The sequence below is a fragment of the Equus asinus genome, chromosome 20 (genome assembly GCF_041296235.1).
Source record: "Equus asinus isolate D_3611 breed Donkey chromosome 20, EquAss-T2T_v2, whole genome shotgun sequence".
In the NCBI taxonomy this organism is placed as follows: domain Eukaryota; kingdom Metazoa; phylum Chordata; class Mammalia; order Perissodactyla; family Equidae; genus Equus; species Equus asinus.
In genome coordinates, this window is record NC_091809.1 from 67,523,901 (window position 1) to 67,549,721 (window position 25,821).

The window sequence follows — 25,821 nt, forward strand, 5'->3', positions numbered from 1 at the left end:
ACATGTAAAAATACACATACCTATGTCTATCGTAACTTGAGGAGGTTTGATGGCAACTAGGACTTCAATTGTGCCTGTCAGGGAAGAAGAGCAAGCCTGGGCTAGGCAGGAGCATTTTCAAGGGTGCTACAGTGCTGCTCCTCCAGGAGTGGAAGTTGGTGTGATCTGGCTGGTGTCTGTCTGGAAGGAATCTGATGAGGCAGGTACGGGCAGCGTAATGTAAGTTTCTAGAAAGTGGGGATACTTTACTCAGATGGGTGGCAATATCTTGGGACTAGGAAGGTCTATTGTGTTTGAAACAAGACCCTTGGCAACAGCTAGAACTACGGCTACTGAGAGTTGGTGAGAAGACAGACTGCTGGGTGCTCCCAGCGTAGGTTCCCAAGGACCTGCTATAAATCCATCATTCAGACTGGATAAGCAGGTAGATGTTGAAGCCTCAGACTTCAGCCTAAGGAACACACAAGTGTCCAGATTAGAAAAGCAAGTTATTTCAGTATCCATTCCATGTAATGATGAGGCTTCTAATATATTTGTGTAGCTGGGAGGAAGGCAGGTGTAAAATGACATTTAGTTTCACCAAATCAGAATTTTAGGGTTCATTAAGGCTTATTTAGCATTTTGAAAAATTCTGAGGCCCAGAGAGGTCAAGGTCACATATTAATTAATGGAAGAGCCAGAACTAGATCATAGGTAGCTGCTTCCTATCTAAGCTCCTTCCTACAAACCACACAGCAAAAGACATGGTGTTTTGAATAAGAACTTGCTTGAAAAATATAGTACAAATTAGCGCCATTGCAACAGGGTTAGAAATAGGTATTAGAACTCAAAAGAACTCAGAATTTCCAGAATCACTTTCTAAAATACCCAGAGTCAACCTGAACAAGGATGTCCCTTTGACTGATTTATCCAACAGCAGATTCTTCAGTTTTGATATAAGAGGGGTTTTAAGGACAAAGTGGCATTCTAAAGTCTTCTAGCATTCCTTGGTTAAGGCCCAAAGGCTCTCAATTTTTATTTAAAACCTAAAATAAATCTGAAGAAGGAAGTACTCATTCCTCTATAAATAACTTGATTGGATTTTAATTGGAGTTATGCTGTGGGGAAAAACATAACAAAAAGAATGGTTTTCACACCATTTTCTTTTTCATGACAACATGTATCACCCTTTACTGTAAATACATTTTGGCTATTTTTTTCTGCTAGTGTAAGCTCTGGGAAAAAAAGGACTCTATCAGTCTTGCTCATCAGCATTTCACCAGAGCTCAGCACAGTGCCCCGGCACATAGCAGATGCTCAATAAATCTTTGAAGAATGAAAAACTGAGTTGTTTTCATTGCTATCTCCTTGGCATATAGGAATTTATCGTGCTAGTGGAATTAAAATATAGACCAAAATAGAGTATGGCATAACGTAAGCTATTGAATAAATATTGTTAAATAAATGAATGCACAGTTTATTTCCTGGTTATGACTATGCTATGCAAAGGTTAGAATGTTAAACTCTCAGGTTGGAAGGACTTTTACGAGTCATCTATTACAACTAATCATCCAGTGTTTGCATATATTCCACAAATGTTTCTTAAGAGAATCATCTATCATACCCCACTGATCAGATTCAGCAAGTCTAGGACAGAGCCCAAGATTCTGCATCAGTAACAAAGGTATGTAGTGATTCTGGTGCATGGCAAATTTTGTGATCTGTTTTGCAGTATCACTGCCAAGTATCACATCCAGTCTAGGTCTGAATTCCTCCTTCAGGAGGTAATCACTGTCTATGATGGTATCTAGGTAGCAATGAGTTTTAAAAAGTTCTTCCTCATATTGAAGAATTTTTCATCCCCTAGTCCTAATTTGACCCACTGGGACCATTCAGAACAAATGCCTTTTCAACACACTAGACCTTAAAGTACCCAAATGCAGTTATCAATATGCCAAATACAGTTATAAGTGTACCTCCAGATTCTTCTGAGTCTTCTCAATGTTCAATATTAGAGACTGAACATACAAATAGACAATGGCTGAACATATGATAATAGACTCTGACCCACAACCTCTTCAGAAATAGTCCTAGAATGGTTAGGACTTGGTCAATGACTGACAGCCTCCCTAATTTTTGCCCCTACTTCCGACGCAAGGCCAACTGGGGAAAGCCAAATTTGCTACCCAAACCAATCACATAGGATGCCATGCTTCTAGTTAGCCTGCCTCCTCCAGCTTCCCAATGCCAAGAGCCTCCAATTAGAGCAGAGCTGAACCCTTTTCTTTTGTTCACTGTAAAGCTTTCCCACCTCTCTGCCTGCCTATGAGTCTGCCAAATGCAAGTGATGGTTGCTGACTCCCTTGTTAGAGTGAGCTCTGAATAAATAGGCTTCATTTGTTCTCATTTGGGTGGTCTTTGTTTATTTCCACAAGTATCTTTATTTCCTTCAATTACTCATAGAGATTTTTTCCCTCCACCTAGTATACTAGTTTCCACTACCTAGTACACTACCTGGAAAGCACTAGACACAGACACAAGATGCATTTGTCAAATGAATGAAAAAGCAAGTGATTATGGTAGATTTTCAGACACTTCATAATCCTGGTGGCTCTCCTCTGAACAAGTTCCTGTTTGTAGATTTCCTCCTTGAAATGCACAACTCAGAACTTTATCATAATACTTCAGGGATGATCTAATCAGCTCAGAGAGGACTTCCACATCTTTGGTTTCAAGTGCTACAAACTTTTATTCAAGCAGGTGAAGATGACCTTAGCTTTGAATTTGGAAGGGGGAAGGGTAAAGCAGTGATATTATATCATTTCACGGAGAGGTTATTCTTATCTAAACACCTTATTTCTTTTTCATGTGTGCTACAAGTAAAGCCATCTATTCGCTATATTGTGCTTGTTTAGTTTTTGGGGGCTGCTCCAAAACAGGGCCTTATTTTTATCCTTATTAAATTTCAGCTTGAGAGTTTCAGCCTCTCAGTGTGGGTCGTCATCGCTGGTTCTTTAATGAAGCAAACATTCAGTAAGCAGCTGCTTCCCACTGTGTGAGGAACTGGAAGATAGAGACACAAGACCAACTGCCTGTGCACAGAGAGAGATTTGCAAGGTAGGCAGGTACAATACGAGACTGATGAAGACATGCAGCTCTTTTGGGAATAGAAAGGAAGGGTATTGAATACAGATTTGAACAGGGTGGGCTATCATAGAAGCCTTCCTGAAGCGGTTAACACCTGAGCTTATATTTTAGGATCCTGTTTGTGTCAGAGAATATATTCACCATACCTCCCAGTTTTGTGTCAGCTGCAGATTTGATAAGCATTACTTGTTTTAAATATAAACATATATATATATATGTTTGTAAAACGTCCTGAAGGACAGGATGGAGGACAGAGTCCTATGGCATTCTACTAACAAGCCCTTCAGGGTGATAGTGATCTGTTGATTATTCCTTTTACTATAATCAGATGCTAATCCACTTAATTAATGTTACAATTTTTTTCCCAAAAAAATGTCATGTCATAAAAAAACCTGTAAAATATCATGCCAAAGCCCAAATACAACTCTTTCTATATGTTTCCTCATGCAGCAGCATTTCAGCCCCGTGAACCAAAGCTGGTCTAGTGGGCAGGGGTCAGGGTGCACCTAGGCTGAGTCCTGGGGGCACTGCTTCCCCTTCTGAATGCTCACAAACCACTGACAGTCTCTCCCAGAGTCTTACCTAAGATTAAGTCAAACTCAGTTTTACACCAAACTCAGCTTTTTGTCAGATTTAATATCCGCTTTTGAAATTCAATTGTCAATTGAATTTCGATTGTCAATTGTCAATCTTCTAGTATATCTTTGCTTCTTCAGTTTTTCAGAGATAATTAATAGCAGTTCAGCTGTCTCAGTAGCATCAATATTTGCTCCTAAACCTAGTGAAGTTTCAAATAAAATTAAAAAGGCTTATTTAGCCTCCTTCATACAGCTAGGCACTAACATTATTTATATTTTCATTTCTTTCTTTAGTCAAATGCTAACATATGTTAATTACTCTCCTGTACTTCCTCTCATGGATCTTCACAACATCCCATGAAGTAGGTCTTACATTCCAATTTTAGAAAAGTTGATTGAGGAACTAAAAAAGAAAAAGAATCCTCTGAGTCCTCCAGCTTTGGAGACTGAGTGGATTGTGTCTGATATACTACTTAAGACATGCAAACCCTGGCCCTTTGTATTGGGTTTATCCTTGGAAGCAATTCACAAGACAAGGATCCTAGGGTCAGGAAAGAGGTCTGAATGCACTAAGCCAGAAGAGAGGGGGCACACTGAGACTTGCAGGGTGATATACTGTCTGGGGAGCCTAGAGTCAAAATGTCAGCATATCAAATTTGGAGATGAAGAGAGAGCAAAACAGAAAGCTAATGATATAAATGGAGGTAGTAGCTGAGGGAGTTCATCACCACTAGACCTCCCCTACAGGAAATAACGATGCCCTCACACCAGCAACAAAAAGGCAAAGGTCTACAAAGCTCTGAGCAAGGGGATAAGCAGACAGACATAATCAGAAACCTGCAGCTCTCTACCAGAACAGGGAGGCAAAGACTCAATTACAACTTAAAAGAGAAAAGCGAAGAAAGCATCAAAAGTAATGATAAATACTTCAACTTAGCCACAAACTCACAAAATTAAAAACAGAACAATTTGTAACAGCAATTACTCAGAAGGGGAGAGGAAAGGAAAGGAACCTGCTTAGGTTAATAGAGATGAGAGGCTATGAGAAAATGGACTATCTCATCTCCAATACCTTTCATACAATCCTCACAGTAACCAGTAAACAAAAAATCAGAGCAGAGCCACAATTCACAAAAAGCGAGAAAACTGAGAAATCCCCCTCAGGAAACCAACAAAATGAAATAGAAGAAATGCAAAGGAAGAGAAATAGTGGAAACAGAACAACCAGAAAACAAGCAATAAAATGACAGCATTAAGCCCTCAGATAACAATAATCACTCTAAATGTAAATAGACTGAATCCTCCAATCAAAAGACACAGAGTAGCTGGATGGATTCAAAAACAAGACCCAACAACATGCTGCCTCCAGGAAACACATGTCAGCTCCAAAGACAAACACAGGCTTAGAGTGATGGATGGAAGACAACACTTCAAGCTAATGGCCAACGAAAGAAAGCAGGTGTTGCCATACTTTTATCAGACAAAGCAGACTTCAAGTTAAAAAAGATAAAGAGGGGCACTACGTAATGATAAAAGGGACATTCCACCAAGAGGACATAATGCTTATTAATATATATGCACCTAACACGGGGGCACCAAAGTACATATAGAAATTATTAATAGACCTATAGGGTTAAATTAACAGCAACACAATAATGGTAGGGGACATCAACACCCCACTTACTTCAATGGACAGATCATCTGGGCAAAAATTCAATAAGGAAATAGTAGATTTAAATGAAACACTTGATGAGATGCACTTAACAGATATGTAGAGAGCATTCCACCCAATAACAGAAGAATATGCATTCTTCTCAAGTGCCCATGGAACATTCTCAGAGATAGACCATATGTTGGGTAACAAGGCAAGCCTCAATAAATTTAAGAAGATTGAAATCATTCCAACCATTTTTTTTCTGACCACAATGCTATGAAGCTAGAAATCAACCATAAGAACAAAAGTGGGAAACTCAGAAACATGTGGAGACTAAACAACATACTATTGAACAAACATTGGATCACTGAAGAAATCAAAGGTGAAATTAAAAACAACTGGAGACAAATGAAAATGAAAATACAACATACCAACTCTTATGGGATGCAGCAAAAGTGGTCCTAAGAGGGAAATTCATAGCAATACAGGCTCACCTCAACAAGCAAGAAAAATCTCAAATAAGTAATCTTAAAACGCACCTAACAGAGCTAGAAAAAGAAGAACAGAAGCCCAAAGTCAGCAGAAGGATGGAAATAATAAAAATCAGACCAGAAATAAAGGAAATAGAGACTAAAAAAACAGTAGAAAGGATTAATGAAACTAAGAGCTGATTCTTTGAGAAGATAAATAAAATTGACAAACTCTTAGTCAGACTCACCAAGAAAAAAAGAGAGAAGGCTCAAATAAGTAAAATGAGAATTGAAAGAGGAGAAATTACAACAGATATCGCAGAAATACAAAGGATTATAAGAGAATACTATGAAAAACTATATGCCCACAAATTCAATAACCTAGAAGAAATAGATGAATTCCTAGACTCATATAACCTCCCAAAACTAAATCAAGAAGAAATAGAGAATCTGAACAGACCTATCACAAATACAGAGATTGAAACAGTAATCAAAAATCTTCCAACAAACAAAAGTCCAGGACCAGACGGGTTCTCTGGAGAATTCTACCAAACATTCAAAGAAAACTTAGAACCTATCCTTCTCAAACTATTCCGAAAACTGAAGAAGACAGAATGCTTCCTAACTCATTCTATGAGGCCAACATTACCCTGATACCAAAACCAGAGAAAGACTACAGGAAGAAGGAAAACTACAGGCAAATATCACTGATGAACTTAGATGCAAAAATCCTCAACAAAATATTGGCGAACCGAAACTGCAATACATTAAAAGAATTGTACACCATGATCAAGTGGGATTCATTCCAGAGACTCAAGGATGGTTCAACATCTGCAAATCAACCAATGTGATACACCACATTAACAAAATGAGGAATAAGAATCACATGATCATCTCAATATAAGCAGAGAAAGCATTTGACAGGATCCAACATCCATTTATGATAAAAACTCTGAATGAAATGGTTATAGAAGGACAGTACCTCAACATAATAAAGACCAAATATGACAAACCCACAGCCAACATCATAGTCAATGGTGAAAAAATGAAAGCCATCCCCCTGAGAACAGGAACAAGACAAGGGTGCCCACTCTCACCACTCCTATTCAACATAGCACTGGAGGTATTGGCCAGAGCAATTAGGCATGAAAAAGAAATAAAAGGAATCCAAATGGGAAATGAAGAAGTGAAACTTTCACTATTTGCAGATGATATGATTTTATATATAGAAAACCCTAAAGAATCCACCATAAAACTATCAGAAATAATCAACAACTACAGCAAAATTTCAGGGTACAAAATCAATTTAAAAAAATCAGTTGCATTCCTATACACTAACAATGAACTAGCAGAAAAAGAAATCAAGAATACAATCTCATTTACAATCACAACAAAAAGAATAAAATACCTTGGAATAAACTTAACCAAAGAGGTGAAAGACCTGTACACTGAAAACTATAAGACATTATTGAAAAGAAATGGAAAGATAGTCCATGTTCATGGGTCGGAAGAATAAACATAGTTAAAATGTCCATATTACTTAAAGAAATTTACAGATTCAATGCAATCCCAATCAAAATCCCAATGACATTTTTCACAGAAATAGAACAAAGAATCCAAAAATTTATATGGAACAACAAAGACCCCAGATAGCCAAAGCAATCCTGAAAGAGAGAAAAAAAAAAAGCTGGAGGCATCACAATCCCTGACTTCAAGACATACTACAAAGTTACGGTAATCAAAACAGCATGGTACTGGCACACAAACAAACAGATCAATGGATCAGAACTGAAAGCCCAGAAATAAAACCACGCATCTATGGACAGTTAATCTTCTAAAAAGCTTCTGCAAAGCAAAGGAAACCATGAACAAAATGAAAAGACAACCCACCAACTGGGAGAAAATATTTGCAAATCATTTATCATACAAGGGGTTGAACTCCAAAGTATATAAAGAACTCACACAACTCAACAAAAAACAAACAAACAACCCGATCAAAAAATGGGCAGAGGATATGAACAGACATTTTTCCAAGGAAGATATACAGATGGCCAACAGACATATGAAAAGATCCTCAACATCCCTAATCATTAGAGAAATGCAAATCAAAACCACAATGAAACTTACACCAAACTACAAACTTACACCAGTCAGAATGGCTATATTTACCGAGACAAAAAACAACAAATGTTGGAGAGGATGTGGAGAAAAGGGAACACTCATACACATCTGGTGGGAATGCAAACTGGTGCAGTCACTATGGAAAACAGTACAGAGATTCCTCAAAAAACTAAAAATAGAAATACCATATGACCCAGCTATCCCACTATTGGGTATCTACACAAACAACTTGAAATCAACAATCCAAAGTAACATGCACCCCTATGTTTGTTACAGCACTATTCACAATAGCCAAGACATGGAAACAATCCAAGTGCCCATCAACTGATGATTGGATAAAGAAGATGTGGTATATATATATACAATGGAATACTACTCAACCATAAAAAAAGACAAAATCATCCCACTTGCAACAACATGGATGGACCTGGAGGATATTATGCTAAGTGAAATGAGCCAGACTGAGAAAGACAAACAGCACATGATTTCACTCGTATGTGGAATATAAACAAACACATGGACAAAGAAAACAGTTCAGTGGTTACCAGGGGAAGGAGGGTGGTGGGTGAGCACACGGGGTGAAGGGGAGCACTTGTGTGATGGCAGATAAGAAATAAGGTACAACTGAAATTTCATAATGATGTCAACTATTACGAACTCAATAAAAAATTTTTAAAAAGGAGTTAGTACAGAGTACATTCTGATCTTATTCCTGTTTCTAAAGAGAATAACCATAATGTTTCTCCATTAAGTATAATGTTAGCTCCAGGTTTTAAACGTGTACTCTTTGTCACACTAAGAAAGAAACACTCCAAACATAAAAATACATAAAGTAAAATAAAAAATAAAACTACCATATGATCAAGCAATCCCAATTCTGGGTATTTATCCAAAGAAAAAGAAAACACTAAAAAAGACATCTGCATCCCTACGTTCACTGCAGCATTATTTACAACAGCCAAGATATGGAAACAACCTAAGTGTCCATTGATGGATGAATGGATAAAGAAGTTATGGTGTATACATACAATGGAATATTATTCAACTACAAAAAGGAATGAAATCTTGCCATTTATGACAACATGTATGGACCTTGAGAGTATTAGGCTAAGTGAAATAAGTCAGACAAAGAAAGACAAATACCATAGGATCTCTCTTATATGTGGAATCTAAAAAATATGTGTGTGTGTGTGTGTGTGTGTGTGTGTGTGTAAACCCAACTCACAGACATAGAGAACAGATTGGTAGTGGTTGCCAGAGGCAGGGGTCAGGGGAGTGAGAGAAATGGGTGAACTGCTTTTTCTCTTTAGCTTAAAAAATGATAAATATAATTTCACTTTTCTGTAGTGACTCACAGACCCTATTCTGCACATCAAGTACTGTCCCACCATAAATAGAACCAAACAGGAGGGACTCCAGGAGAGATGCTAGAACCCACTTTTGCAGACATGTCTGTGATGTCAGCCTGCTCTTTAGTCGATTATCCCTCCCTTAAAACAATAAAGTGAAAGCTATATTACTTTATGACTTTTAGGTCATAGTTTCACGATTGCCCTTGTTCAAAATTAATTATTGAATTATAGCTAAAAATAGCTTTTCTTCAGGCACTTTCCTAGTTGTCCAAAAAATCTTATTTACTGTCATTAGTGTTTGCTGACTCAGCAGCATTACAATGCCTATTTGACTGCATATTTGAACTGGTGGCTCATATTCAGTCCGATCTTCTCTCTCATTTGCAATAAGCTTAACGTTGGGATATGGAGGAGATCTAAATCCCATTATTCCAAAGAAAGATGCTTAAATGTACGTATTAAGGCCCTATTTTAAAGTCTTCATCATAATCATCAGAGAAAGACCTTCATAGAAATAAAATGCAACATCATAACTTCCAAGTCTCTATCAATATTTTATCAGAATTCAAATATACAAATTTAAAATCTCATTTTTTTATGTTCTAAAAAGAATGGGAAATCTGTTAAAATATCAACATTACAGATAAACTTTTTCTACAATAACTATTCACATTCTGAGTGACATCTTGGTTTACAGATTGAATGTGGTAAGAAGACAGTGAAATATCAGCAAGCATTAACCCTCTATTCAGGGTGATTTTCACAATTATCTAGAAACATAAATAACTTCACTATCCTCATAAACTTATATACATGAAATATTGTTTCATGTTAATACATAGAAACAAATGACACAATTAATAATAAACAAATGTTTATGTACACATGTATTAGCTTGGATTCTATAAGCCAATCTCTAGGACAATTAAAATTCCCTCTCGCCAAAAGGTCTATTTGATGAGAGGCTGCAATGTTACTACATGTGAGGATAGGTATTTTTCTATTTAAAACTAGAGCCAGCTATTTCACTGGATCCTAACAGTGAAGAATTAGGAAAACTGATAAAATTTGTTCTTCCAATGCTAGGAAACTAAGAAATATACCATTTCCTGAACGTTGGAAATTTCTAATGAACCTTCCAATGCCAGCTTATTCTGACAACGTCCAAATCTGTATCTGCAGCCTGAGCTTCTGAGCTCCAGCCTTCTATATCCAACTACCTATTCAACATTGACATTCCCAATGGGCTTCAGTAGGCATCTCAAACTTCACATGTTCAAAACACAGTGCTTGACTCCCTGCACCGCAAGCCTGCTCCCACTCAAGTCCACTCCACCTCTTTAATTGGCACCACTGCTACAGTTGCTCAAGATAAAAGCCGTTCATGATCTTAGATTTGTGTTTCCCTCAAACCCCAAAATAACAGCACTATTTGCACTGCTTCCAATATATATCCTAAATTCTGACCACTTACCACCATATCCAGTGATAAAACCCTGGGCTGAGTCATCTTCATCACTTATCTGCTTCCATTCTTATCTCCCATGTGGCTAATTGTCTACCCAACATCCACCCTTCTTTCTTCCATACTGACAGAGCTCCAATGTAATTCAGAGTGGAAATGTGTCCAGCTAAAAACCACAACTACATTTTCCAGTCTCCTCTGGGCACGGTCATGTAAAAAAAAATCTGGCCTATGAAACCTAAGTGGAAGTTGCCATGAAGCTATTTAAAAAAGGGCCACAGCAGGTGCTGTTGGTGTCCTACATATCCCTCACACTTACCACTTCAGGGCACTTGGCCTGATTTCCAGTAGACAGAACTTGCATTTCTTTGCCTGAGTGTTTTCTCTTGCCACTGGAATCCTCTTTGTCACCTGCGTGATAGACCAGGAGTGACAGGGAACTGAAACTCTCCTAGGAGCAACCTTCAACCAATGACAGTCAGTTATTGGTGTATAAATGCTCACTCTCTCCTTGGATGGGATAACTCTGAGGGGGGTGATTATACTGGGTTCCAGAGTCCCCCATCAGGATTTCGCTACAGTCACCCTCAGTGGTAAGTGGCTTGATAACCTGCCCTTCCCTGTTTCATTTCCCCATTCCTAAAGGTGGTAGGCTGAAAAATGGCCCCCAAAGATATCAGGTCTGAACTCCTGGAACCTGTAAACCCAAATAAAATGCTGGCACGTACTCTTTTGTTTTTACCCATTATGCTTCCTCTGCTACTTTCATGGAAGGCAGATGTGATGCTGGAAGTGGTTCAGCCATCTTGCAACCATAAGGTGACCACAAACAATGAAGCCACACACTGAGGGGGATGAAGCAGAAAGATACATCTAGACCTGTCTATACAGCTAATTATTTGACATCTTCACTTGGATGTACAACAGGCATGTCAAACCAAGCTTGCATTTTCTCCAGTCTCTCTCCTTTTAATCAATGACAATCTTATCCTTCCAACCGGTTGGACAGAAGCCCTTGGATCATCCTTTGCTCATCTCCTTCTTGCACACCCCACACCCAATCCATGATCTCTAAGTATTGCCAGCTCTTCTGTCAAAATACACCCATTTGTCACTATTTCTGTCTCTACCATCCCTTCTTTCCTTCCTTCCTTTCAGAATCACTCACTGAATTCCTACAATCACTCAGCTCTGTGCTAACATTTCAGGATCTACTTTCAAAGTTTGACATATCGGGGTTTTACCCCAGGTCCACTTCACTTTACTTCTTCGTCAGAGAAACAAGAAACTTGAACTTGTCAAACTTGATTACTCTGGAGAACAGTAGGTGTGGGTGGGTGAGGATAAAGTGTGATGGAGGGAAAATAATGGAATACAGTCTGGGCCATTCAGATAGCAAGAGAATCAATCAAATTAAAAAGAATTTTCAATGTGCAAAAAGAATACATTACTATAATTTAAACTACCAATACGTATTGAGTTACATTAGAATGTTTTTACAATCTATAATTAAAACTGTATTCAACTCATAAAAAACGGGGAAGTAAAGTTGTGATTATGAATTCATGTCTCAGAAAGAAAAGACCCTAAAGTTTAAGAAAGATGTGCACACAGAAGAGTATTGCTTTAAATGATTTTTCTGAATTCAGATGTGAAAAGTTATGTTTTAATTTTCATCTGCCTTGGCTATTTGAAAATATGACTTTCATGGCAGATAAAAAAAAATTGGCAGATCACGTAGCAGTACCTAGACTTTTAGGAAGGATTTAACAAGATTCTATGAACGAGATCAATTGCTAAGAAATAAGTCACAGAATAAAAGTAGAGTAAATGATTCAGCAGAGAAAAATGAGACTTTTGGTTGAAGATGGGTGAACAGACACATTTTGCTCCATTTCCAAATCCTACTAAAATAAAGCAAAGGGATATTTTTAACCTGCAAGGTTAAACCTATAAGGACAAAAATAATAGGAGCTGGCAGTGGAGAAAGTCAAGAAGCAACCCACTAGGTATTTCTGGAAGTAGAGGGTAAATACTGGCAGCCCAACTCTTACCCTCCAAGCAGGAGAACTTAGAAGTGAGTTCTCTGGAATCTGATCAGCCTGAGGCAGAAGACTGAAAGAGACTAGCCTGACGACCATACAGTGAAGACCCCTGGCAACAAGTCCCGCACATGTCCACTGGAGCTTCCTGTCAGCTTCTGACTCCTCTACTCTTGCAAAGGAGCAAGCGAAGTCAAGGGATCACAGACCTTCGAGGAAAACGGTTCACATAACCAGGTCAAATACAAACAGAAAGACATTTTTTGAAGAAAACTAAGCAGAACGAAGAAAACTTCAAAAAATTTACAATTAAGATAGGATTCATTCACTCCAGGAAAAACAAAACATGTGGGAAAGAGAAAGTAATCATGCTATACTATATGGCTCAGAGGTGAAGAGTATTTATAAAGTCACAACAAGGTAAACAGAATATTGATGCAACAAAAATTGTGGTATATCGGGAGGAAGGAAGAATAGCAAGTGTGAGTGTGTGAGAGTGAGAGTGTGTGTGTGTGTGTGTGGTGGGTATGAGGTGGTGGAGGCATGAAAAATAACCATTGTGATCAATAGATAATGCCTAAAACTGAAAAATCAAGAAATAGCAATAGAAGTATGTTATGCAGAGATATAGAGATAAATACCAATAGAATCAGCTAAAAGAATTGAAAGTGCTTGCCTCCGGGGAGTGGAAAACTGGGGAAGGAACAAGAGATTGCTGCTTTTTGGTAACAGTGATAAAGAACCAAATGACTTTTTAAACTACATGCACGTGTAACTAAGTTAAGAAAGATCTGGATAAATGTTCTTTTTCAGTTCGAAAAGATATTTTAAAGAAGTAATCCATCATATGTGCACCCACTTATACAAGGACAATGACATTTTTGAAAACAACACTCCAGAATTCATACATTTTGGGACTCTATGTATGTGTTTCATTGACCTTAGCCTTGCTCAATGCATTTGTGGAATTCCTACTTAGAAATAACCTTCAGAGTTAAGTTTATTAAACATAAGCTTTAACAGTCTTAAATATATTAGACTGCATAACACCTTGGCTGGTGGCTATGCCGAGTCCTCAGGGAGTTGCAGCTGTGCTGTAGTTAGTGGCCAGATTTCTCTGGAAAACTGAAGAGATTTCTCTTTCAAGTAGCAGAGGCTAGGAGAAAGGTGGGGCTGTGGAGCAGTTGTTGGGGTTTGGGAAGAAGCACAAATTGAAGGATGTGGAGAAATACATCAGAGCCACACCCACAGGATGACTACTTGTGAAGGAGCTGATATAAGGAGCAAGAGATAATTGCAAACACATCTTATTCATATTTTTAATAAGAGTCAAGAGTTTATTGCATTGATAAAACAAAAGCAATTTACTGTGTAAAAGGAACAATGAAATAAACATTAAAAAGAAGAAGTTCTTGGAAATAAATACATGGTTGCCAATACTAAAGATCTCAAAAAACAGAACATAATCAAGGGTGAAATAAAAATGAGAAAACTCAAGAAATTCCTCCAGAACATAGAGCAAAAAAGACCATGATGGAAATTATGAGAGTACAGAAGAAGATACAGGCATTCTAGGAGATGAGAATGAAACAAGATAGTGGAGGATTATTAATCAAAGAAATAGAAGAAAATCTCACTGAGTGGAAGAGATTGAATCTTCAGAGCAAAAGTCTTCACCAAATGCTGTAAAGTATCATTGAGAAAGGATCCATACCTAGAAAGCTATCCTGAAAAGTTTGTAATTCCAAGGATAAAAAGAAATCCTACAAGCCTCTGGACATTTATAAAAAGAAAGAAAAAAATCTTGAAAGAGAAAGAGGGGATGAGACTGACACTGAATTTTCCATCTACAACACTCAATTCTACAAGACAATGAGTAATACTACAGAGTCCCTGGATAAGAGTAAATGTAGATATTTGGATATGTAAAAAGTTAATAAGTATAGCACCCATGTTAATTTTTATGAAAAAATTCAGTCAAATCAAAAATACATTACAAAATTTTTAAAAATTAAGAACAATGACGATTTTGTATATAAATAATACTAGTAGGCAATGCAATCAAACTTACAGCTATTAAAAAAGGACTTAAAAGAAGAATAAAATAATAATTCACATTATCCTATATGTAATAATTTATATATAAATTAATAGCAATCAGGAACTAGAAATCCAGATTATTTCTTGGGGGTGGGATAAGGGAATGGGGAAGCAAAGACAGTACTAAAGGTTAAGTCTTATGAGGGTTGAGGGAAGTCAAAGTTACAGTTAAAATTCAGGATGCTAAAAGAGAAACTCAAATTTAAAATGTTCATAAAAAATGTAAATTAACAACTTAAGAAATAGGATGGAGAACTTATAAGATGAAAAAGAACACTAGATCAGACTAGCAAATGTTGGGAGCACAAAAAGGGTCAAACCTTAATATATTAATGATCATAAAATCCTCTTTATAATGGCAAAGACTCTCCAACTGACGTATATATATTTTAATCTAACCATATTTACAAGAGGCACCATATGACATAAAAAAGATTGGAAACAAGGGTATGAGATCATAGGAAATATATATTGGTCTCTGCCCCTGGTTCCTTGTACAGGGCTCCTAAAACCCATGTAATTTCCTGGATGATAAGAACACCGGCAGCATCTCTTATTCTAATATTGGTCTTTGACTCCAGTTCCTGACACAGGGCTCCTGAAACCCCTGTAATTTCCTGGGGGATAGAAGTGTCTTCTGTTTTAATGAGGTGACTCTGGATGGGCTCCTGGATGAGGGGGCTGGTCACAGGAAAGACCAAGTCATGATTAGAAGCTTGGAATTTTCAGGCTCACTGCCCATTCTCTTGTGAAAGGAGAAGGGCTGAAAATGGAGTTAATGATTGATTACGTCTACATGATGAAGCCTCCATAAAAATCCCAAAAGTACAGGGTTTCAAGAGCTTCTAGGTTGGTGAACACGTGGAGGTGCTGGGAGAGTGGTACGCCTGGACAGGGCCATGAAGCTCTGCACCCCTTTCCACATACCTCACCCTACACGTCTCTTCCATTTGGATCTTCATCTGCATCCCTTATCATATACTTTAATAAACTGATAAACAGTGTTTCCCTGAGTTCTGTGAGCTGCTTTAGCAAATTAATCGAATACAAGGAGGGGGTGGTTGGAATCTCAGATCTACAGCCAGTTGGTCAGAAACACAGGTGACAACCTAGATTTGCAACTGGCATTTGAAGTGGAGGGGGCAGTCTTGTGGGACTGAGGCCTTAACCTGTGGGATCTGATGCTGTCTCTGGGTAGACAGTGTCCGAATTGAGTTAAATTGTAGGACACGCAGCTGGTATCACAGAGAATTGCTTGGTGGGGGACAAACCATCACACATTTGGTGACTAGAAGTGTCGGAAGTGAAGCGTTCTCTGTGAAGGTAAGGGAGACACGCAGGGAAGAAAGACACAGTAGGGAGGAATGGAGTTTTTGCTTCTATAGGAAGGAAAAGACTGAGTTTTTTCCTTTACAAAGGGGATGGACAAGGATATTACAGACTAAAGTAAATCAAAAAGAAAGTGGAGTTGGCAATATCGGTATCAGGCAAAGTAGAATTCAAACAAAAAAACATTAACTTAGACTTGTGAGACATTTTATAAAGCTAAATCATATAATATACCAAGAAGACATAACATCCATGAACCTCAATACACTGAGCAACAGAACACTGAAATATGTACAACAAAAACTGCTTGAAACACACGAAGAATGGGACAAAACCACAATTATTGTAAAGATCTTTCTTAAAATTTGACAGATCAAATAGAAAAAAAGTAAGGTTAACAATGGACTTGAAAAACATAATTTAAACATAATAATAACAATTAAAAGGTTTGATTATATATGCATAACTTTTTTAACCTTTACTTAACCAGTAGAGAATATATATTTGTTTTCAAATGCTCAAAGGACATTTATAAAAGTTGATCACGCAATAGATCACAAGAATAATCTTAATGAAACCGAAATATCATATAGGCTATATTCTATGACGACGGTGGTAGGGGGATTAGACAGTAATAATAAAAATATAATTAACCACCTCCGGAAGTTACCTCTCCTAAGTATCTCGTGAGTTGAAGAGGCAATCAAAGTTGAAACAGACTATTTAGAAAATGAGAGTGGAACACTAGCCCTATGGCCTGCAGCAAAGCTGTGCTCAGGAGGAACTCTGGCTTTAAATGCTTTTATTATCTAAAGAAATTATGAAATCCAGAAATCACGGAAATAACTGATCATATTTTTCAATTCAAACATCAGAAGAACAAGATAAGTAAATTAAATCATAAAAGGACAAATTAATAAGATGAAATTCATGAATACGAAAAAAACAAAGCAAAATCTAGACATGGTTCGCTTTAAAAGGCCAATAAAATTGATCATTTACTCATTCTATAATTATTTATGTTCTGGGCACACACTCTAAAAACAAATAAAAAGGACAAACTCACTTAAATACGACTGTTTCGATTAGAAGGAGTTTGGGTTGATTATTATGGCACAAATACAAACACCTATAATTGGGAGAAATCATAGATAAATTAAAATCAAACCCTGTTATAACCCAGATGTCAGAGAATCATGATTCACGCACATTATAAACATTCTGTGTAAAAGCTCCCACCTCAGGCCTGTGCACGTGCTGTTCCTGCTGTCTGGAACTCTCTTTACCCAGATATGATCTCTGTTCCGATGCCGCCTTACCAGGAAATCCTTATTTGATGACCCATTCACACGCTATTCCTCCCATCCTTAGCCCGCTTTTCTTCATATAACCACATAAAACATGTTTATATCTCACACTAATGTATAAGGCCCCTGGAGGAATGGTCTCTATTTTGTTCACTGCTGTCTCCCTGGTGCTTAGACCAATGAATGGCTCATAGTAGACTCTAGATAAATATTTATTAAAGGAAGGTTGCTCCACAAAACATTACTGTGTACGTAGGTGACACGGTTTGATAAGCTGCATAACACATCCCTGATGAATGAGGTTTTACTGTCTTTATGCTACTGATCTTTACATTTTTCTCAATAGCACGTGGGACAGAGGGAAAGCCAACCTGGCTCTCCATGCTTTGGAGACCCCAGTAGACAACGTCTGGTTCCACGCCTGCTGTGATGAGCGGAGCAGTTCCTCACGGAAACCTCCAGTAATTCTCATTCACTTCTGGTTTGTCATTATGGTGTTCCCGAACAAGCTCTGTGGTTCCCTACTAAATACTGAGTTCTTCAAGGTCTGTTTCTTAATGATCTGTGTATGAGCCATAGAGCTTAGTGTTGTACCTGGCATACATTCAATACGCCATACTTTTTCCCAAAAGAATGAACGAAGAGAAATAGCAGTCTCCATTGCCTCAGATTTGCAGGAGTGAAGCGATAGCTGGTACCCAAGCTTTGGGTTCAAGACCTTCAATCTGCACCTTAGCTCTTGGTGCCATCATCACACCAGGGACCTAACTCCTTCTCAATCCAGAATCCCAACCTGGCTCTGCTATGGATACTAGGCAGGCTCCTCCCGGCATCTCACTGCCATCCACTCAGGGATTGGAGCCAGACATATGTGAATTCAAATCCTACCTCCCCCGCTAACCAGCTGTATATTTTGGGGCAAGTTCCTGCGTTATTTCTCTTTCTTTCTACCTTTCTGAACTCTATGTGGCAGAGGCTGCTAGTCCACCAATATCCATTCTTTCTTTTATTACAGAATTTCTAAGCTTTAGCTGGCCATATGGCTACGCAGTTACAGACCATATTTCCCAGGCTTCCTTGCAGCTACCTGTAGTTCTAGGATTAAATTCTGGCCAATGGGAAGTGAACAGAAGTGAGGCCTGCTACTTCCAGGTCATACTACTAAAAGGAAAGTCTTATGCCCTCCTCTTGCCCTTCCCTTTTCCCTCTGGCAGGAGCACAGTCATGGTAGTGGGAGCCCAAGCAATCACTTTGGGTCGAGAGCTGTGAATCATGTAGGGAGGATGGCAGAGCTGCCCTACCAGTCCTGGTCTGCTTATCTCTGAACTTGTACATCAAACAGAAATAAACTTCAATCTTAGTAAACCACTGTATTTTGGGGTCTCTTTGTTACAAGAGCTTAGACTGTAATTACTATGCTCCATTTTCTTAGTTGTAAAATGAGAATGCTACCTAGCAGGGCTGTTGTGAGGAGGGGCACGCAGTAGGAGCTAAAAAAGTGATCACTATTGTTATCCAGACTTGTGTAGCTTTCCTTTAGCCTGGTGTCAAAGTCATGGTCCAAGCAGAATAACTGAAAGTCACAGTCAAGATTAGACACAATAGTACCACCCCTTCCCATAGTCCCTACCCCCGGCCCCCCAGTTCTGGGGTCAGCCTATGGCTAGTTGGCTAATGCAACAGGAAGAGAAACCTCTGTGGAGCTTCTGGCAGGGAAGGGGTGGGCACAGATGTTTGTGAAAAGGAATTTAATTTTTGACAATGGCAAACGTTATACAAATTCTATTCCCCACCTCTTCATGAAACTTTTGGTTAAATATCCAGTTCTTGCTGCTGTTTGAGGAGCTACATCTGTTTTGAGGCTATGCTTAAGTGTTGAGTTCAGCCTTAAGGGCAAGTGTGGAGGGAAGCTTGAGACGCTCCACGCAGCAAGAAAGGAGCCGGCTGGCTAGGAGCTGCTGCACTGTGGAAGCCCAAGAGCACGTGAGGTCTGGGTGGGCACCCACCGCCCTACAACACTGAAAAACTCACTGAAAGTTGGAAAATGGTTATTTTCGAGTGTAGATCCATAGTTAAAATTGGAAAGATTTAACCCCATGACCGAGTAGTTAAAGTTCCACGTGCTCTGCTTCGCTGGCTAGGGTTTGTGGGTTCAAATCCTGGGCTTGGACCTACTCCACTCATTGGCCGTGCTGTGGAGGCATCCCATATACAAAGGTAGAGGAGGACTGGCACAGATGTTAGCTCAGGGCTAATCTTCCTCAAGCAAAAAAAAAAAAAAAAAAAAGAAGAAGAAGAAAGAAAAAAAGAGGAAGATGGGCAATGGATGTCAGCTCAGGGTGAATCCTCCTCAAATAAAAAAAAAAAAATTGGAAAGATTCACACTATAGATTCTTGATCAGTCATTTGAATTTCCACCCACCCTCCTCACCAAAAATAATTAGCACATCCTATTAATACTAAATTTCAAAGTTCATGTATCATCAGGGAGTTTTTGGCATAGTTAAGTATCCACTCATTAAACAGAAATTTCTCAGCACTTACCCCACTGTATTTTGGGCTTGTTTCTCCATGTCAAGAAACTGCTGCATCTGGTTTATGTTTCTTTATTTTTAATCTGTTAGGGGGAAAAATGATCTATATTCCTTAAATGCTTACATTTATTAATCTATAAAGCAAGGAAATTCTGCTATTGGCAAACAATGTAGTATGAGTTTTTCTAGTGGAGTAGATCTTGGTTCTACAAAATGTAGGGCTTTTTTTTTTTTTTGTAGTGCCCCCATGCACTTATGACATTGGCGTAGCAATGAGTCGAGATATGGGGTACTGACTGAAAAGAGCATTCATTCACTCCCTACTGAACAACAGCTTGGTGCCAGGTACTTTGCAAAGTGCTCAATATATGAGATGAGAAAAACGCAATTCCTCTTCAATAGGTGTTCCAGCTAAACGTTCTCAAACTTTCGTTTCTGTGGATCCCCAAAAAGTTTGCCTTTATCTGAATAAATTCTTTCTTTGGCCCTTTCTGGGTTTTGTTGGGATGAATATACCATGATGTTTAGGATAAAAAGGCTAAGAATTGCCTAAAAATAGAAACCTTACAATTCTTCAATGGCTCTGGGGGCACCTGCTGATGTTTTTGACAAAATAAGGATGTTGCCTGCCTAAAGTAAAAAGAAAAAAGTTTTTCCCAGCAACAAAGTTTTAATTAAAAGATAATCTATGAGGATAAATGATCATAGTATTGAAAAGGACTTCAACTCTTCTGAATCACTGAATAAAAGTCAGTTAAATAGCATTTAAGATGGTAGAAAGGAGGAGAGAGACTCCTGGGCTCAAGTCACTTCCAAAGTAAAGGAATTTAACACAGACTCGAATTGTGTGCGGAGCGGAGGGGCGAGGAGTGGGGACGGGGAAGGAAAATTTGACCAGAACGGACAGATGAATAAATTGATTTTGTAGGTTCTCAAATCCTTCACTTTAACCTCAGGGAAACTGAGGCACAGGCAAGGTAGCTGACTCGCCCAAGGCCACACATGTAGAACTTAGACCTGTTAACTTTAGGGAGACTCTCTGCTCTGACTTCTGCAAGAACTATCCTAGCATTCTGGCTCTGTCGATCCGCCGCGCGCCCCAGGCCCCGACCCCGCGCACGGCTCAAGCCCAGCCCCGCGGAGCAGCCCGCCCGGGGGTCCCCCATCCTCTGAGGCAAGCCCGCCCGGTGAGGGGCAAGGACCAGGGTCAGGGGTGAGGCGGGGCTCTGGAGGCCGGGGGGGTTACCTGCGCCGCGCAGCGCCGCGCTCTCCCGCGAGGTCTGCAGCCCCGGAGCAGGGACGCCGGGTCCCCGGCAGCCCGGCCCGCCCCCGAGGCCCCGCCGCCCGCCGCGCTCCCGCCGCCGGGCTCGCCCGCCGCGCGGCCGCCGAGGCCGTTGTGGCCTCTCCCTCGCCGCCCGCCCCGGCCCGCCGCGCCGCCGCCGGTTGCCATGGGGACGCGGCCGGAATCGCTGCCGCCGGGCTGGGGGGCGGGGTGAGTAGTCTCAGCAACCGCGGCGGGAGGACCGGCGGGAGGCGGCGGCGGCGGGCGCGGCCTGGCGGGGCTCCCGGGTGAGCGCTGTCCCGCAGTTAGGCGTCCAATGTCGGCTCCCTACACCGAGGGCTCTCCGAGACCACCTTTCCTCTTGGGGCTCTCACTGCCTAGCCCAGTGTCCGGCACCCAACGGGGGGCGGAGAAACATTTGTTGAATGAATGAACGAACGAAATAAAGGAAAAAAATGTGAAGAGCTGGGGGGAGGGGAGAGTTCTGCGTCCAAGTTCCTTAAAAATCCCCCTGGCCCTCCTCCCTCTTAGCCACATTTGAAATGATGAGAAAGAGAAATAGACTAGGGGTATCTCTTCACCAAAGTGTCTTCCAGCTGGGAAGAGTGGATTTTTCAAAACCGCATTGCTCAGTGCACAGCTACTCTGGTCGCGTTGACAGCAGCAACTATACCTGTCTTTCCAATCCGGCGCATTGGGTCCTCAGAACAACTCTGTGAGTTAGGCGGAGCAGGCAAGATTGCCTCCCTTCTTAGGGACAAGGAAATAGCTCCTAAGCGGCGGAATGCCGGCGGAATCCAGAGTGACTGATTCCAAATTCTTTCCTTTTTTCACCAAATTCCAATAATTGATGACAGAAGCTCTGTCTCACGGTCTTGATTTCAAAGAAATGATAGCAAAAGTGTATGTGTTTATATACATATGCATACACACACACACACACATATATACACATTTTTTTTCTACTGAAACCTTGAGTGATATTTTTAAGCATTTGAATTTTGTTCGGATAATATTCTTGCATCTATTTTAGGAACAGAATTCCTTCCTAATACATCCAGTAGATTACTTTTTAATTCTTAAAATCTTTTATTTGCGTTCCACTTTCATAACATTAACACTAATTTGCTACTTAAATATGGATGTCAATTTAATACTGACCCCAATCCCTCCCTCCAGGCTCCATCTGAATCACAAAAACCCATTTGCTGTTTCTTGACTAATTGAGTTTCGTAGATAAATTGTGTAACGTGACTCAGGTTATTGGTTCTACTGAGTGTTTTATAGCTCTCATATTATGATTGAATGAAGAGAGTGAGCATTTCATCTTAACTTGAAACTTTTCATTATTCTGAAAACAGTCATATTCTTTATTCCTGTCTAAATTGATGGGTCAATGTATTTATTCTGATCCAAAAAAGGGAACTAGGAACGAAATTTAATGAAGTTTCAGGATGCCCAATATCACTCATGCTGTGTAGCTCTTTACCATGGTAAGTACTTACCTGTTTATTATTTCCTTAGATGCTCAGGAGTACCATGTGACACAAGTGTAAGAGGTGTTATTATAGCTCGTTTTACACAGATTAAGAGCCGAAGGCTTAGAGAGAAGAAAGAATTTGTCCAAGATGATACTTCTAGTTCAAGTGCCGCTAAGGTAGGAACCCAGATCATCTGACTTCAAATCCAGTGCTCTTCAAACTTGTTCAGAAATCAAGGTGGAGAAGGCTTCCTTAGCAGTCAGAATCTTGCACAGGTACCAGTAGATGTATTTAAGGCCATATTTTCACAAGAATGAATGGATGTGGGCAGGGCTCGAAAAGTGTCGGTAGGTGAGAGTTCACATACTGTGATGGATTTTAAGAAAATTTAAATATGGAATAGAAACACCCCTTTCAAATTAATAGGAATAAAACCTTCCATTTCTTGATGAGACATATGGCTTAAAATGCAAAGACCTACCCCTCCCACTCTCTCGCACCCCCGCCTCCAAGTAAGAAGTAACTGCAAAGACTGGAATTTACCCTGAAATGTACCTACTGTTATTAGATCTTTTCAGGTGAAATCGTTTTGAAAGGGAGGAGGAGAGCAGGAAGTGCCTGAGTCTAAAGAAGGGGTGCTGGTGAGAGGCGGCAAGAAAGCTTAGTCTGGAAAAAGAATTGGAGGACACAGCAAGGTCAGAATAAGGTATAAAAAATCTAACTAGAAATGGTCAAAAGAGAGTATAAGGGACATATATGGCTGAGAAATGCGAATGATCTATGAAAGAAAAGCTAAGGGACCAATTATATAGAGTAAATAATAATCATAACCATAGACTGAACCTTAAAAAATGAAAAACCTTCATTAACAAAACAGTTTTCATGGCAAAATTTATAATAGCAGTACAGAAAATGAACATGCAACTTTAACATATGCAAGGTTATATAAATTAGCTTGATGTCTATCTTTTTATCAACAGGGAGATATTTATTTTTATGTCATTTTCAAAAGAGGTTCGAAAATTATATCTACGTTACAATAAAAAGCTGTCTATCTTATGCATGAAAAGTATTTTAGAAAATTTTTTTAACATAATAATAATAATATAATCATAGAATTGGAAGAAACCGTAGAAGGGACCTAGTCCAACCCCTTCTTTTTACATAAAGAAACTCAGACCCAAAGAGTTAAAATAATTTGACTAATTTCGCTGATAGTTAATGACAAGAATAGAGATTAGAACCTAGGCTTTTTTTTCTTATTGTATCATGCATGCTACTTCTATAAATGGAAGAAAGTTTAAGGAATTTTCTGGAGATGCTTCAATGCATATTCTAGTTGTGAAAATAACCACTTAGGAAGAGGAGATTCAGTCTTTAGAACCAAGGTCACCCCAGAGGCAGTGCTGTCCAATAGAAGTATAATGCAAACACTTCTGTAGCTTGAAATAGTCTGGTAGTCAAATTTAAAAAGTAAAAAGAAATAGGTGAACTTAATTTTGATATATTTATTTAACCCAATATATTCCAGATATTTCAACATGTAGTCAATACAAAAAATTGAGATATTTTACTTTTTTTTCCATACTAAATCTTCAAAATTTGATGTGTAGTTTATACTTACAGCACAGTCAGTTCATAGAGCCATATTCAAGTGCTCAATAGCCACACATGACTGGTAGCTGCAATACTGGAAGCACAGTTCTAGAATACGGTGCCTGGTCAACGACCTAAAGCCCTTCATTAAGTGGAGTCATGCAATGAGAGAGATACTAAATTATTTGGGTGTGGTTTGAGAGAGACTATGAAAATCTCCTCCCTCAAAGCCCTTGTTAATCTTTTCTGGGTTGGGAGCGAGCTTGGGCATCTGAAGAGAAATGCATAACTGGGGCCCTTAGCCAGGCGGGGTGAGGCCTTCCACTGCGCCATGACTCACAGTCCTGTCTCTTCTCCTACTCAAGGCTGCTTCTCCAAAGAGAATTCAGACTAGATGGGAGGGCCTTACCTCTTAGTCCTGGCTGGCCAAGGACCCAGGTGCCAAGATAGTATGTCGTCTAGATGGGAGTTAGAAACACCAGGTCTCATTTTAGGTTCAGAAAATGAGACCAAATTCTTTGGAAAATGGCTATCGTGATTTCTTTTTCTATACTTTTCCTTCTCATCAATCCTCAGTGTTTGGCACTGTGGTTTTGAAAATGCCATCTACTCTTGGATATTAAGGGGAACCAAAGATTTTGTACAGTCCTGAGCTAAAGTTTCATAGATGAAATAGCTTCTTTCCTGGAATCAGGCATGGCGGGGCCAATGCTGAAGTGACATATCCCCAGTGGAGAAAACAAATTCAGAGCGGTAGGTCAACTCTTCCCAAGAGCTCATCTCTGTCAAAACGTTTCAGGTTCCAACCTAACGTGATAGGGAGAAGTTATTGGGCCAAAATCTAGCAAACGGCAAGAACCCAGAGATTTGGGCCCAGCACTCAATACTGCTTTTCCCTGGGAAGGATGTGATGCTCTGGAAGAAATAACTACAAAGCTGAGCAGCTGTTTTCATAGTCTTCTGAGGCAAAAGGGACAAAAGACAAAGCCTGGGCTCACCCCAGGTACGGCGTCAATAAATAGTCCCTGCCATTAAGCTGGAACACCAAAGGGCATTGCCATCAGGAAAATGGTGAAGTGGAACTAAATCAGTACTCTCAATGACTCTCACCCCACCTTTGGATGACCTTGGTGGTAATTCAGGAAAACCTCAATCTTTGAGCATAAATGAGGCAGTACTGTACTGATAGATTAGGACACTTGGAGTAAGCAAGCAAAAATTTTCTGTGGTGAAGATTGAAATCATTCTAGGCTTCAAATTATTCCTAAGAATAATTTCTCAACTACAATAACCAGAACACACTCAAATGTAATCAAGACTGGGAAATAAGACACCATCAGGGAAAACCAGTAGAACCTACAGACCATAGAAATAGAAACACAGG

At 39.4% G+C, this 25,821-nt stretch overlaps 1 protein-coding gene across 2 annotated transcripts in view; it reads right to left on the reverse strand.

Annotated features, from left to right (window-relative positions):
- Positions 1-21,461, reverse strand: part of DEUP1 (deuterosome assembly protein 1) — an 87,370-nt gene extending 65,909 nt beyond the window's left edge. For both annotated transcript variants that reach the window (XM_070490461.1, XM_014835425.3), the window contains exons 1-2: positions 21,325-21,461; positions 20,089-20,161 (exon numbers count right to left, since the gene is read on the reverse strand). In XM_070490461.1, the coding sequence (XP_070346562.1) occupies positions 20,089-20,135 (47 nt within the window). In that variant the 5' untranslated portion in view covers positions 20,136-20,161; positions 21,325-21,461. The remainder of the gene's footprint in view (positions 1-20,088; positions 20,162-21,324) is intronic.
- Between the last annotated feature and the right edge of the window lie 4,360 nt (positions 21,462-25,821).